Below are 11633 nucleotides of genomic sequence, written 5' to 3' on the forward strand. Positions count from 1 at the left end.
TCTCGTTGTTGAATGAGTAAGTGACTGTGTTCATGCAGTTTCGGAAAGTGCGTCTTGCACCAAGCGCTAACTTGATAACAGGGATATCCCTATGGTACAATTATGTGATGATGAGGATTGGGATACAGTAGACTCCCTCTGTATAGAACACACAATGGGACTGTGGAAATTTGTGTGCTGATAGCGTGGTCTGAAAAAAAAATAGTGGACTGAATACAGTGAAACCTCATTACTACGAACACCACATTAACAAACTTTTCAGATTAACTAACTTTTCAGAAATCTCTTGCTCATTATAGTTTCAACGTAACAATATTTCAGTACTATGAACTTCAGAATAACAATTATTGTTCAGTTTCCATGTCATGTTAACAATGCCTCAGTTCTACGAAACTAATATTCAGAAATCTGGGGATTCTTAGATTCCGTGTATCCTTCACGGCAGCCGAAACAGTAGGCTAGCAGACAACAAGATGCAGAAAGTGGACACCACAGCGCATTGGTTCGGAAAAGCTGAGATCGCGGCCAAGAAAAATATTTTTTAGTCTATTGCGGAGGCGACGACGTATCAGGTTTTACGACCGCATGCTTCACCCAGGCAACTGTTGCCTAGGAACGGAGGCGCGCCTCTTTCTTTTGCGGTTCTTTCTGTGGGCATACCAACTACACCCACGGAGAAACGTAAACCCGAGGGGATGCCACACGGTCGCACTTTGCTCTTTCCGGACGGTGTCATATGCTTGCGCTTTGGAATAGTTCAGGTGTCCACCTCCAGCGAGACAGTTGCAGTGCCCACAGCAAGGAAAAACAAACAACAAGCAACATTGCGCTTCGGAGGTGACATGGAGCTTCCTTTTTGACGGTAGTTTTCTTGGCGTCAGCACCTGTTTTGCGCGTGCCACTCTTATATGCAGTGCTTCGATGGTGCTTGGCAGCAGAATCTATGAAAAATAGCAACAGCACGAGCCAACAGACAACAGCGACTTTTTTGTGGATAGCTTATGGTGACAACTTATGAACTGATGGATTGATGGGTGGAATGGTTAATTTTGAAGCTTTCACTACAACGACCTTTCAGAATGACGAACAATTTACCGCTGTCCCCTGAAGTTCGTTATATCGAGATTTCACTGTACATAAGAAACTCAACAAAAGTCATTGAACTTCATTGTTTATCAGCAATGTTGTCTTGGCAGAGTTTGGATGTAATGTAATGCATGCCATGATAGCAGCACAATGAATTTATTGCAAAGTATGACAAGGTAGTATGTCTTGTGAAGCTAAATTAGCTGGAAAATGTCTATTGCGAGATGCCTAAGAGAGATGGGACTTTCACAGCTGTGATGCTTTCGGTGTGATTATTGTTGAAAGAGATTATGGTATGACTGTCCCACATGCACCTGCGAACTGCTAAATAGCTGAAACATTTCACTTCACCGATCATCGTCTGACATTCGTTCATGTAATAATTCAACATTGTGTAAAAGCTGGCAACATGTGTTTTTTGATAAACATTTACAAAAATTCATAATAAATCAACCAATCAGTGAAATATAGCGTGCCCATAGTTGGAAACGATAAATGGAGTGATGTGCAAGCCTTCGGGAAGCAACGAGTAGTTCTTACATGTCATTTTATATAGTGATGCGAAGATTCAGCAGGAAGCATTCCCGTGCCATGCGCAGATTGCAAGCGGCATGGCCTACCTGGAGAGCAAACAGTTGATCCACCGTGACCTGGCTGCACGTAACATTCTCGTCGGTGAGAACAACGTGGTCAAGGTCGCGGACTTTGGACTGGCCAGGATCATTGAAGACTCCGAGTACACCGCAAGGCAAGGTAGGTGTCGGCCTGAGACCTTGTCACCTGTGTTCTCACAATTTCTGTTGGGATACAGTAAGCGTTGCATAATTTCATGCAGTTTACTTGCAGCAGGTAGTTTTTACGGACTGTTGACTCACTTGGACATGTCCAGTGTCATTGGCGTCTGTCGTGTCACAGTCAGTCACATTCAGTATAGGTTTGTGGAGGTTATGCCAGGTTAGCTAGCTTTGTAGTGTAACCAAAGGGTGGGCATGTGAACATGACGAGAGCTGAAGGAATCCATAACAGCTACTGCAGTTTACAACAGTCGTGATTACTGCATTTAACCAGTCATCCTAAACCTAACCCATTTAACCTTAGTATAGATTTGTGGAGCTTAGGTTAGGTTAGCTAGTTTTGTAGTGTGATAAAAGCGTGGGCATGTGGTTATGGTGGGGGACGAGAGCTGAAGGAATCCGTAACAGCTACTGCAGTCGTGATTACTGCATTTAACCAGTCATCCTAAACCTAACCCAAAGGTTAATTTGCCAGTCATCTGGCCCCCGATGAAGGACATGCATCTCCTACACACACAGGTGCCAAGTTCCCCATCAAATGGACGGCCCCCGAGGCAGCCCTGTATGGCAAGTTTTCCATAAAGTCCGACGTGTGGTCCTACGGCATCTTGCTTTACGAACTCATCACCCATGGGCAGATCCCTTACCCGGGTATGTTCCCCCATTGTGATGGAGACCATAGTGCAAGGTCTTTCTTTTTGTCATTACATATATTGAACTTCTTAGTGCACGAAACACTTGCAACACTCAAAACAAATAGAAGTACCCTAAAAAAAAAGTAAAAAAGGCTAGTTTGCACTGTGTTAAAGCTCTTATTCTCGCCCTTTGCGTATTACGTTAAGGCATAATCTGAGTTGATTATTTTCGGTGGTGCATTCTGTTTTGGGTGGTGTAAACAACCACCACGACATCTCCCTGGAGTAAAGGTCATGCTTTGGCTGCTTGTGATAGACGTGACAAAAATAAGGTTGCCGAAGGTGCCGCATCCATTTCCACTGGTGTAGCTAATCACTACTCACTGACAGTGGTAGGTAACCGATCAAGAACACAGACCGTGGAATTGCAAAGCAAACACCGTTCTGCCCCGTAGTTCACCACCATTCTTCTGAAGCTTTGTGACATTATTTCGTGTTCCAGCGATGCCCAATCGGCAGGTGATAGAGTACGTGGACCGGGGTTACCGGATGCCCAAGCCGACCAACTGTGAATGTCCGGACTCTGTCTACAACATCATGCTCAACTGCTGGGAGGCCGACCCCGAGAAGCGGCCCACGTTCGAGTACCTTTTCGGCTTCTTCGACGACTACTTCGTCTCCACTGAGCCCAGCTACAGGGACGCCGAGGACTTCTGAATTGGTAGCGAGTGTCAGGTGCAGTTGTGCGGGAGAAGACATCCAGTCGCGTGTTTTGAAGGTCGGTGCACCAACAGTTGCCCGGAGGACACGAGACAGCAGGAATGTGAGTCAAGCAATGGTGCATTGGCTTCCATCGGCTCAATCCTAAAGCGAAACAGCCAGAAGACAACAGAAGCAGTCTTGTTGTGTATTTTCTTGGGCTTTCGCATGCTTTGTGGTTTGCAAAAACTCGTTACACATCAACCAGATGTAGATCAATGCATGCATTGGGTTTACATTGATTCAGCCTTGGATTTCATTGGCTCAGTCCTAAAGTGAAACAGTCGGAACGCATCAGTAACAGTATCATCGTGCATTATCAAAGGCCTTTGTGCAGACTTTGCGGACTCTGTAGGTTACCTTGGTTTGCATAAAGGCCTCTCACACCAACTGAATAGGAGTGAGTCTCATATAGGAGCATTGGTCTCATATTGGTTGAACATTGGCTTCCATCGGCTCAATCGCAAAGTGAGACGGCCAGAAGGCATCAGAAGCGGTCTTGTGTATTGTCAAGCGCTTCTGGCCTTTGCAGATGTGTAGGATGCCTTGGTTTGCATGAAGGCCTCAAACATCAACTGGATGGAGGTGAATGGGTGCACTGCTGCTTTCATATTGGTATAACCTAGGCTTACATTGGCTCAGCTAAGGTGAAACAACCAAGAGACATTATGAGCAGTCTTGTAATGGTGTTCCCAAAGGCCCTTGCGTGGACTTTACACACTTTGGTTTGAGTCAAAGCTTCACACATCATCCAGATGGTGGTGAAGCTATTGGCTTATTGCTAATCTGAAAAAAAAAAAAATGTACAAAGGGTCAGAGGGGCATATGAAGTACGCTGTGTACGAACATTCACGAGCTTAAGTGTGCAGAGTGGGAATTCCATGAGAACTCTGAATTCCTCACAGGAACCTTGCATTGTGAGGTTCCAGGAACCTCTCATGCAATCTAGCCTGAACATCTTTTATGCATATAAACTCTTAAGTAAAAGTCACAGTCTTGTGCTGTTACTGTAAATGTTGTGCTGTCCTGCATTACTGAGTATAAACTAGGGGTGTGCTAATAGTGAAATCTTCTAATCGAATGTAGAATACTTTATCATTTCTAAACAAAGTAAAATATAAAATCTCTAAAATATAAATGACAACTAGAGGCTTATTTACGTTTTATACATTTAATGCCGCTATCAAATGGATTGCAGCTTATTTCAAAAGCTTGTAAATGAGAACAAAAGAAGTGTCACTGTATCTGGCGCACTATGACAATGACAGTAATTCAGCAAACAAAAAACATGTTATCAAATGCACGTATGACCGTAGTGCTCATTGAAGGAGCAAAGCACATTGTCATACAGTTCCCCCCAGTGCCACACATCGTTTTTAAGAGATCCAAGCATGGCGACATTGCCAAAATAGTAAGTAGATTTAGCTAAATCTGGAGAGAAAATTCCTAAACTGGCCTAAGGTGAGACGTTCGTGTTATAACTTCTGGAAACCATTGTGCATAAATGGTTTCCTCTATGCATTCACATCACAAGCTTGTGCATGTGTGCAACAACCATGGTTCTCCTGCAGCAGAATCATTTGGAATACTCTCGACTTGCGTTGGCCTTTTCTCCTGAAGACTTTGAAAACTCTTTCTGCACCTTAGTATTCGAGCGAAACAAATATTCGTCAACTTGGAGTACATTCTCCAATCGAAGAGTGAGAACTATCCGATTCGTATTAGAAATATTGAATATTCACACACCCCTAGTAAAAACTAAACTTCGCTCCCAGTATTAAGCAGACGTAACCTCTGCGGATTGTGCCGTTGGGATTGATAGAAGGTGGGCGCTCATTTAACAAGCTCATTAATGGGGCAAGTTGGATCGTAGAAAGGCAGCGCTAACAGACATGACCGCAAGAAAGTAAAGCAAAAGACAGCGCCACGTCTGTGCTTTGCCCTACTTTCTTGTGGGCACATTCATTAGCGCAAGAGTTCGTTCTTCCACGTGTGGCCTTGGTCACTCTCTCAGAAAAGAAAGGACTTCGGAAGTGTGCACTGGCCTAGGCTCGTGAAGTTTCAATAGTTAGAAAATACAGCTGGCTGCTTGGAATAGTACTGCAGGTGAAAAGCTATCACATCACAGATGTTTAGAATGACAGGTTTATTAGTGGACTTCCAAGCCCAACAAGTGATGCCACACTTTAACTGTTTACACCTTTTGGGGCGTATCTTTGAAAACAACAATCGCCATCTGTCTTGCTTGCGTTTCCTTTCTTGAAAATTCTGCATCTCGAGGAGCAACGAGCCCTCGTCAAAAGAGCACGGGCAGCGGCTTTTCTTTTGCCAACGGTGTTTCGGACGAGGGACCTGACCAGTCTTCCCGCAACCCAAGGTCTTTTTTTTTTTTTATGCTTTCAAAAGCTCGCTACTTTCTTGTCAAGAATGCCACGTCATGCTGATAACGCACATGCCATTCGTGACCTGGAAGTATCGGCACGCGGCATTACAGAAAGGAAAGGCACTCAAGATAGATAGTGATTATTGTTTGCGGCACAGAGATACGCCCCAAAGGGTGTAACTGTTTTCAGAGTGCAGCCACAGTTTTTTTCTAATGTAAAGACTTCTTGTATTGCTCATGAGACTTTTTGATAACCTTGTACTATCGCTTTGTAGAGCATTTCAGCAGAGGTCCTTTGCATTGGTTATCCTCAAGAGGATGCTTTCTTATCAATCCTTACTTGAATGCTTCGCTCTGTACATGAAATCTTTGAAGCGCCCAAAGAAGTTCTTGAGGTCACAGTGATAAGGTGTCTGCTCCTGTGCGGATCCAGTCATCGTTGCATTAAGCAAGTCTTCCCCTTTCACATATTTTCTTCCGTGGCGGCCGTTTGCTCGTCTTGCTGTGTTCGCTTGAGCATTCACTGGTTTGGTGAAAGGATCTGTCTGTCTCTTCTAGTGCTAGTTTATAGTGTGTCACAATTTTAACTAACAGGATTTTGTTAGAGGGTTGGAGGCAGTGCCCACTTCCATCTGAACTTGGTTCCTGTTCCAAGAAATGCAATACTTTTGTAGATCTTTTTATGTTCCCTTTTCAAGAACTGCAGTGCTTTTTGTAGATCTTTACTTTGAAGTTTGTACAATAGTGCGAAGGTAATTTTTATGACGGTTGTGCTTGTGCTGTGAAGATTCGTCACTTTGTTCTCTCTCATTTCTTAAAACATTTACGTTGTGTTATACTATGTACAACCTCATTTTTTTTGTACTGTGGAGTTTTGAGTTGCTGTTTTATATGCTGTGTTCTAGTAGGTTAAAGCAGAACAGCAGCCTATCTCAACTTTTTGCAAGCAAGCCGGCTGCTTTGTGTTCACTGTCGATGAGTACTTAATGTTCTGCTGTTTTAATAAGCTTCACAAAGCTTGCTACTTATGTTGGACATCTTAAAGCAGTACTTAATCTTTGCTTTGTTGAGCAGGCCTTACACTCCTAGATCTTGTCACATGTGACAGGTGCTGCAGTATTCATGTGACAGCAGACATGTCATGCATGTCAGATCTGTTGACAGTAGTCATGTGATAACATGTGTCTTGTCACAGATCGGTGCCCACCTTCACTTCATTGGGCAGGCCTTGCAGTCCTAGACCTTGTCACATGTCAATGCATGTAACATTTGTGGAAAATCTCCTGACTTGTGACAGTAGTATGGTCTGTCACAGATTGGTGCCTAATCCATTAAACATGCCTTGCAGCCCTAGAATTTGCTTGGTGTCACATGTCAATACGTGTGTCAGATGTGACGGTGGCCATGCGATGGTAGATGTTTGTCGTTTGATAGACAGGGGCTTAATGTTCACTTCAATGAGCAGGCCTTGCAGTCCTAGGCTTTGCCACATGATGTGTGTCGCACGTGACAGTAGTCGTGACGATATGCGCATGATGTGTCACAGGTCAGTGCCTCATCTTTTTGTTAGTTTTTCATGGTGCAGAACAAACTTGTGCAAAGAACAAAAGAATATCAGGCTAGTTGTTGATGTGCTGGGAGGCTAATGACTACCAGAAGCCATTGGTCAGGCTTCTCTGGTTTGATAACATATCAAGAATTGCTTTTTTGACCACGTCACATACAAGATGAACCCTTTGCTGGTGTAGTACGAGATATGCGCTGACCAGTGTTTCATTACATTAATCTTATCCTTGGTTTACCCACTCTATAATCCACTTCACCTTTAATTTCTGTGCCCGAATGTGCCATGTGTTGTCTGTTGGCACATAGTAAAACTTGCAGCATGGAAAGGTTATACCTTAGCATCTTGAGTTTAACATGAGCTGCATTGCATATATAAAATGCACTGCATTTTGTGCGTAGACAAACCTTTCATTCTTTCTGGGATGCACAAAGCAATAGGTTTGGTTACTTGGGAACTATTGTCATGGATAAATGGTACATGAATGGGACAGTTTCAATCGCTGGCAAGATTACGCTTAGTAAAGGTCAATTAATGGTGCCGTTGGTTTACATTTTCTAATCAGCGGTGCACCTTGCAACAAGTTTCTAAATAACCATGCCCTTTTTTTGTTTACCTCAACCGTCATTACCAGCTTTTAACATTTGAACATTTGAAATGTCCCATTCACACTTCCAACTGTCGATAACAGCACTTGCATGCATATCACTAGGCCTAGCCTGTGCATTTGAAAAGCATGGTTGATTATTCCTCTTTGCTCAGCTCAAACAAAAAAAGGCAATAGAACTTGAAATGTTATCTTATTGCTCAATTTACTACATGGTAGACGGAAAGCTCTGACGAGCTAAATGCGGGTTGTGGACAATACAGCATTTTTTTTTCTTTTTTCCTTTCTTTTTTCTTTGTGAACGATGATGCAGGACTTTTGTACCTTTGTCACATAGGCAGGCAGCTGATTAAAATGAATTGGAAATTTCTGAGCGCAGTTGCAGTAAAGCACTTCTAAACGGCGCAACAGTCATCGAGACATTGATTCTGGTTGATTTCCAACGTATCAGACGTCACTTTATATGTCTGCAACAGAAAACAGTATGTTTGCAAATTCTCTGTTACAGCAAAATTAAAACATCGGAGGCAATTCATTTGTGGGAAAGACCTACTTTATTTATCCACTTCCAGGTATAAGGTAGGCCTACACTTAATAAATTTGATCTCCACTAGCAACTGTCTTAGCACAACCTATTTTTTACTTCAGATGTTTTCCCTTTCGATTTTACTAGAGAATTTTATTTTCCAATTGAGCCAACCAGGATAAATGTTAAACATGCTTGAAACTTTTCACGTTGCAGCATCTACACGCCTGCAATTTGATTGTGATCAACTCATGGTTGAGTGACAGAGCAAAAGTCAAGCATGCTCGAAAATGACCATGTATCAACCCACTATCTGCTTTGAGTTTGATCGTGATAGACTCAAGCGGGCTTAAAGGTGCCCACGTGGCTGTGGTAATAGACATGCCTGTTATAGGGACATGAGAGTGCTGAACTCATGCACTGTGCTTGATGGTGGGTGGCTAAGGGCGTTGTGTCACTGCAAATCATTGGAAAATTGGGTTCCTAGAGCCTTCTGGCATATGCTGAAAGTCTGTGCCAAGTCTCTGGTACACAAAGTGATTACAAGGCAACAGTATTTGATGAGATTAGTAGTGTTTCAATACCTGTACGCAGTTGTTGATGCCAGTGCTGTTTGTGTGTCAACTATTTTCCCCTTAAATCCTTATGACCATATCACCTTCCCTCATTGCCAAAACTTCATATAAAATAGTGAGTTCTTACTGCCGAGGACTACCTAGGGTCATCTAGAGTTGTACGGCATTTATGCTATTCTTCTCCTGGTTCCAAAGTAAATGTGGCCATGTAAAAAGGGCCTGTGTGCACCATATTTTCACAGGCCATTATTTTTTTACATCTCTGGCAACTTTACTGCCATTTTTTGTATCATAGTAGCTTTATTCGTTTACGTGTTGTCAAATCGAAGTAACAGCTCCTGCCCTGCCCAGCTTAGTTACTATACCCCACACATTTATCAGTAGATCATAGAACATGTACAAGCTGTCTCAACGTATTCTGTCATCACTATAGGTCTATTGCCTTTTTTTATATACATAAATATATATATATACATATATATTACAGAACTTTTGCTTGTACACAACTCTAGCCCTGCAAACTTGATGAAAGGTATCCATTTGTATTCTGTCACTTTTTTTTATGTGAAATTATTGTTGGTGCTGTACTTTTCTCGTGTTAGACTGTGATTCTTGCCTCGGTACTTGACGTTTTGACAGTGCTGCCGCTCGGATATACTACATGTGTAAACGAAACTGCTCTACCAACAAAATCATTACTTGTCCATGCTCAACTTTTACGCAGAAATAGCATTTTGTGGTATATTTTGCTTAATAATATCGTGGAGCGGCAATACTTGGCCTTTTTGTCCAGAATACGTCGCAACTACACCCGGTCTGTGACGATGCAAGGACAGAAAGCAGTTAGTTATCGTGTGTTGTGTCTTGTTGGAGCTGTAAAAGACGTCTGCCACGATTGCATTACTGACAGAATTGTAATTTTTGGTTGGAATCGATGCTAAGTAATGCATAAACTTGCTTTTGATATACTTCAAATGAAATGGGTATGAAACAAACTACACCACAAAATGCTACCTCCATGTGAATGTCGAGCACTATCAATCCAGTAGTTTAGTCAGAAGAGCTGTTTATATCTGTCTGGCTTATTTATGCAACGTCTGGTAACGCCTGTGAGATGAATCTGTGTTACTGGAGGACCATGTGACCATAACAGACTTGCAGCCATGTCTAATGGCCAGTGCATTAAATCCACGTTTTTAACCCTCATTTGTGATGTCTGTAACCGAGAGGTATGATTTGCTCATAGGAGCGATCGATTTTATATGATAGTAAGCTCTTGCGCAATATTGTTTCACTGCTTGCACAAGCTAGCCAAGGCATGTTACGATACCCAAGACATAGATGTAGCATGGACTTTTGGGATGTTCCGGTGCCGGGACTATACAGAAGCATTTGCAACGAACAAGACTGCAACATTGAAGTGCGTGAACCTTTGTTAGTGTGATTTCATTATCAACGTAACAGTCCCAAGCATGCTTGGACTGAAGCGTGCGTTGTCGACGTGAGCCAAAAAAGAAATGAACACTTGTGTTTGTCTTGCAGGCTACCGAATGTGTCGTATTTATATTTATCTTTCGCGACTGAAACGTTAACGTGTACATATGCTGTAATTTGTTTTTTTATTTGTGCTTGTCTTATGTTAAAGGCCAACTGCAGCAAAATTTTTCAGGCTGCATACAAAGCCTAGATAGCGTAAATTTAGGGCAGCCTCCATGTAAAATTTTATGTTTAAGTAATGTGTGAATGTGTCACGAGAAACTAGCATAGCTATACATTTGTAATACCGAAACTGAAAAATAATGCTTCCATTACCACACGCCAGATATGGTGCAGAACCCAGTATGTTGAGAACTAATGCGGTGCCCTTACGCGACCTCCAAGAAATCTCGGAGGCCATCTTAAATTCGCTAACCACCGGGTGCCCCTAATGTCTGCTTAGGTGTTATATAAAGGATGTTAATTCTTTTAAGATGGACAACCAGCCCTGCAGCTTATCCCCGAGGTTGCTTTGATAGCATAACTATTAACCAATTTAGTCAGTGAAATTTCGTTGAAGTTGGTCTTTGTTTAATCGTTGTGGCTAAGCACAAGCTCAAACTACTTATGCATACAACCTGCGATGCCGGGTTACTTGTGACCAATCTTTTCGGGTGTCGTTTTTTTTTTTTTTTTTCCCTCATGGTTGTTTTGGCATGGAGCAGACATACGGCCCAAGTCGGAGCTTATTTGTTTATATTTTTCTATGTTTCGATCTGGTGACGTCGTTCTTTTCCCCCTTGTCTGCCAAACAGTGTAGCCATATTCCCATTTGCGTTCAGTGGTAGCGACACCTGGTGTATAATAAAGGAAATGCTTCTTTTACTTGCTGGATGCCTTATTCATTATACCATTTTCATAGCAGTTCACAAAATCATGTTCCTTCGTTATGTTTATTAGTGTACTATTTATACTCCTTTAATAACTTCTTTAATCTCACAAATTTATTTTTATTTTCTCTCTTTTCTCTTCTACCGCTCGATTCGTGGCCGATCCTCTAGTAGTGGTTTGCATTATTCCATGTAAAGACCAACCAACCAACCAATCTCATTGCAGCATATCCAGTCTAACGGTAGCAGTAGTCTGTCTGATCGGGGTTGATGGATGTACCAAATGCTACTCTTACAGCAGTAGCCGTGGGTGTTCAGCAATTCTTGTAAAGAAAAAA

At 42.3% G+C, this 11633-nt stretch overlaps 1 protein-coding gene across 2 annotated transcripts in view; it reads left to right on the forward strand.

Moving 5' to 3' along the window:
- The window catches only part of LOC119432011 (tyrosine-protein kinase fyna), a 32136-nt gene extending 20846 nt beyond the window's left edge, over nt 1–11290 (forward strand). For both annotated transcript variants that reach the window (XM_037699459.2, XM_049657159.1), the window contains 3 exons: nt 1686–1839; nt 2400–2531; nt 3018–11290. In XM_037699459.2, the coding sequence (XP_037555387.1) occupies nt 1686–1839; nt 2400–2531; nt 3018–3232 (501 nt within the window). In that variant the 3' untranslated portion in view covers nt 3233–11290. The remainder of the gene's footprint in view (nt 1–1685; nt 1840–2399; nt 2532–3017) is intronic.
- Nucleotides 11291–11633: the final 343 nt, after the last annotated feature.

Source organism: Dermacentor silvarum, chromosome 10 (assembly GCF_013339745.2).
Source record: "Dermacentor silvarum isolate Dsil-2018 chromosome 10, BIME_Dsil_1.4, whole genome shotgun sequence".
In the NCBI taxonomy this organism is placed as follows: domain Eukaryota; kingdom Metazoa; phylum Arthropoda; class Arachnida; order Ixodida; family Ixodidae; genus Dermacentor; species Dermacentor silvarum.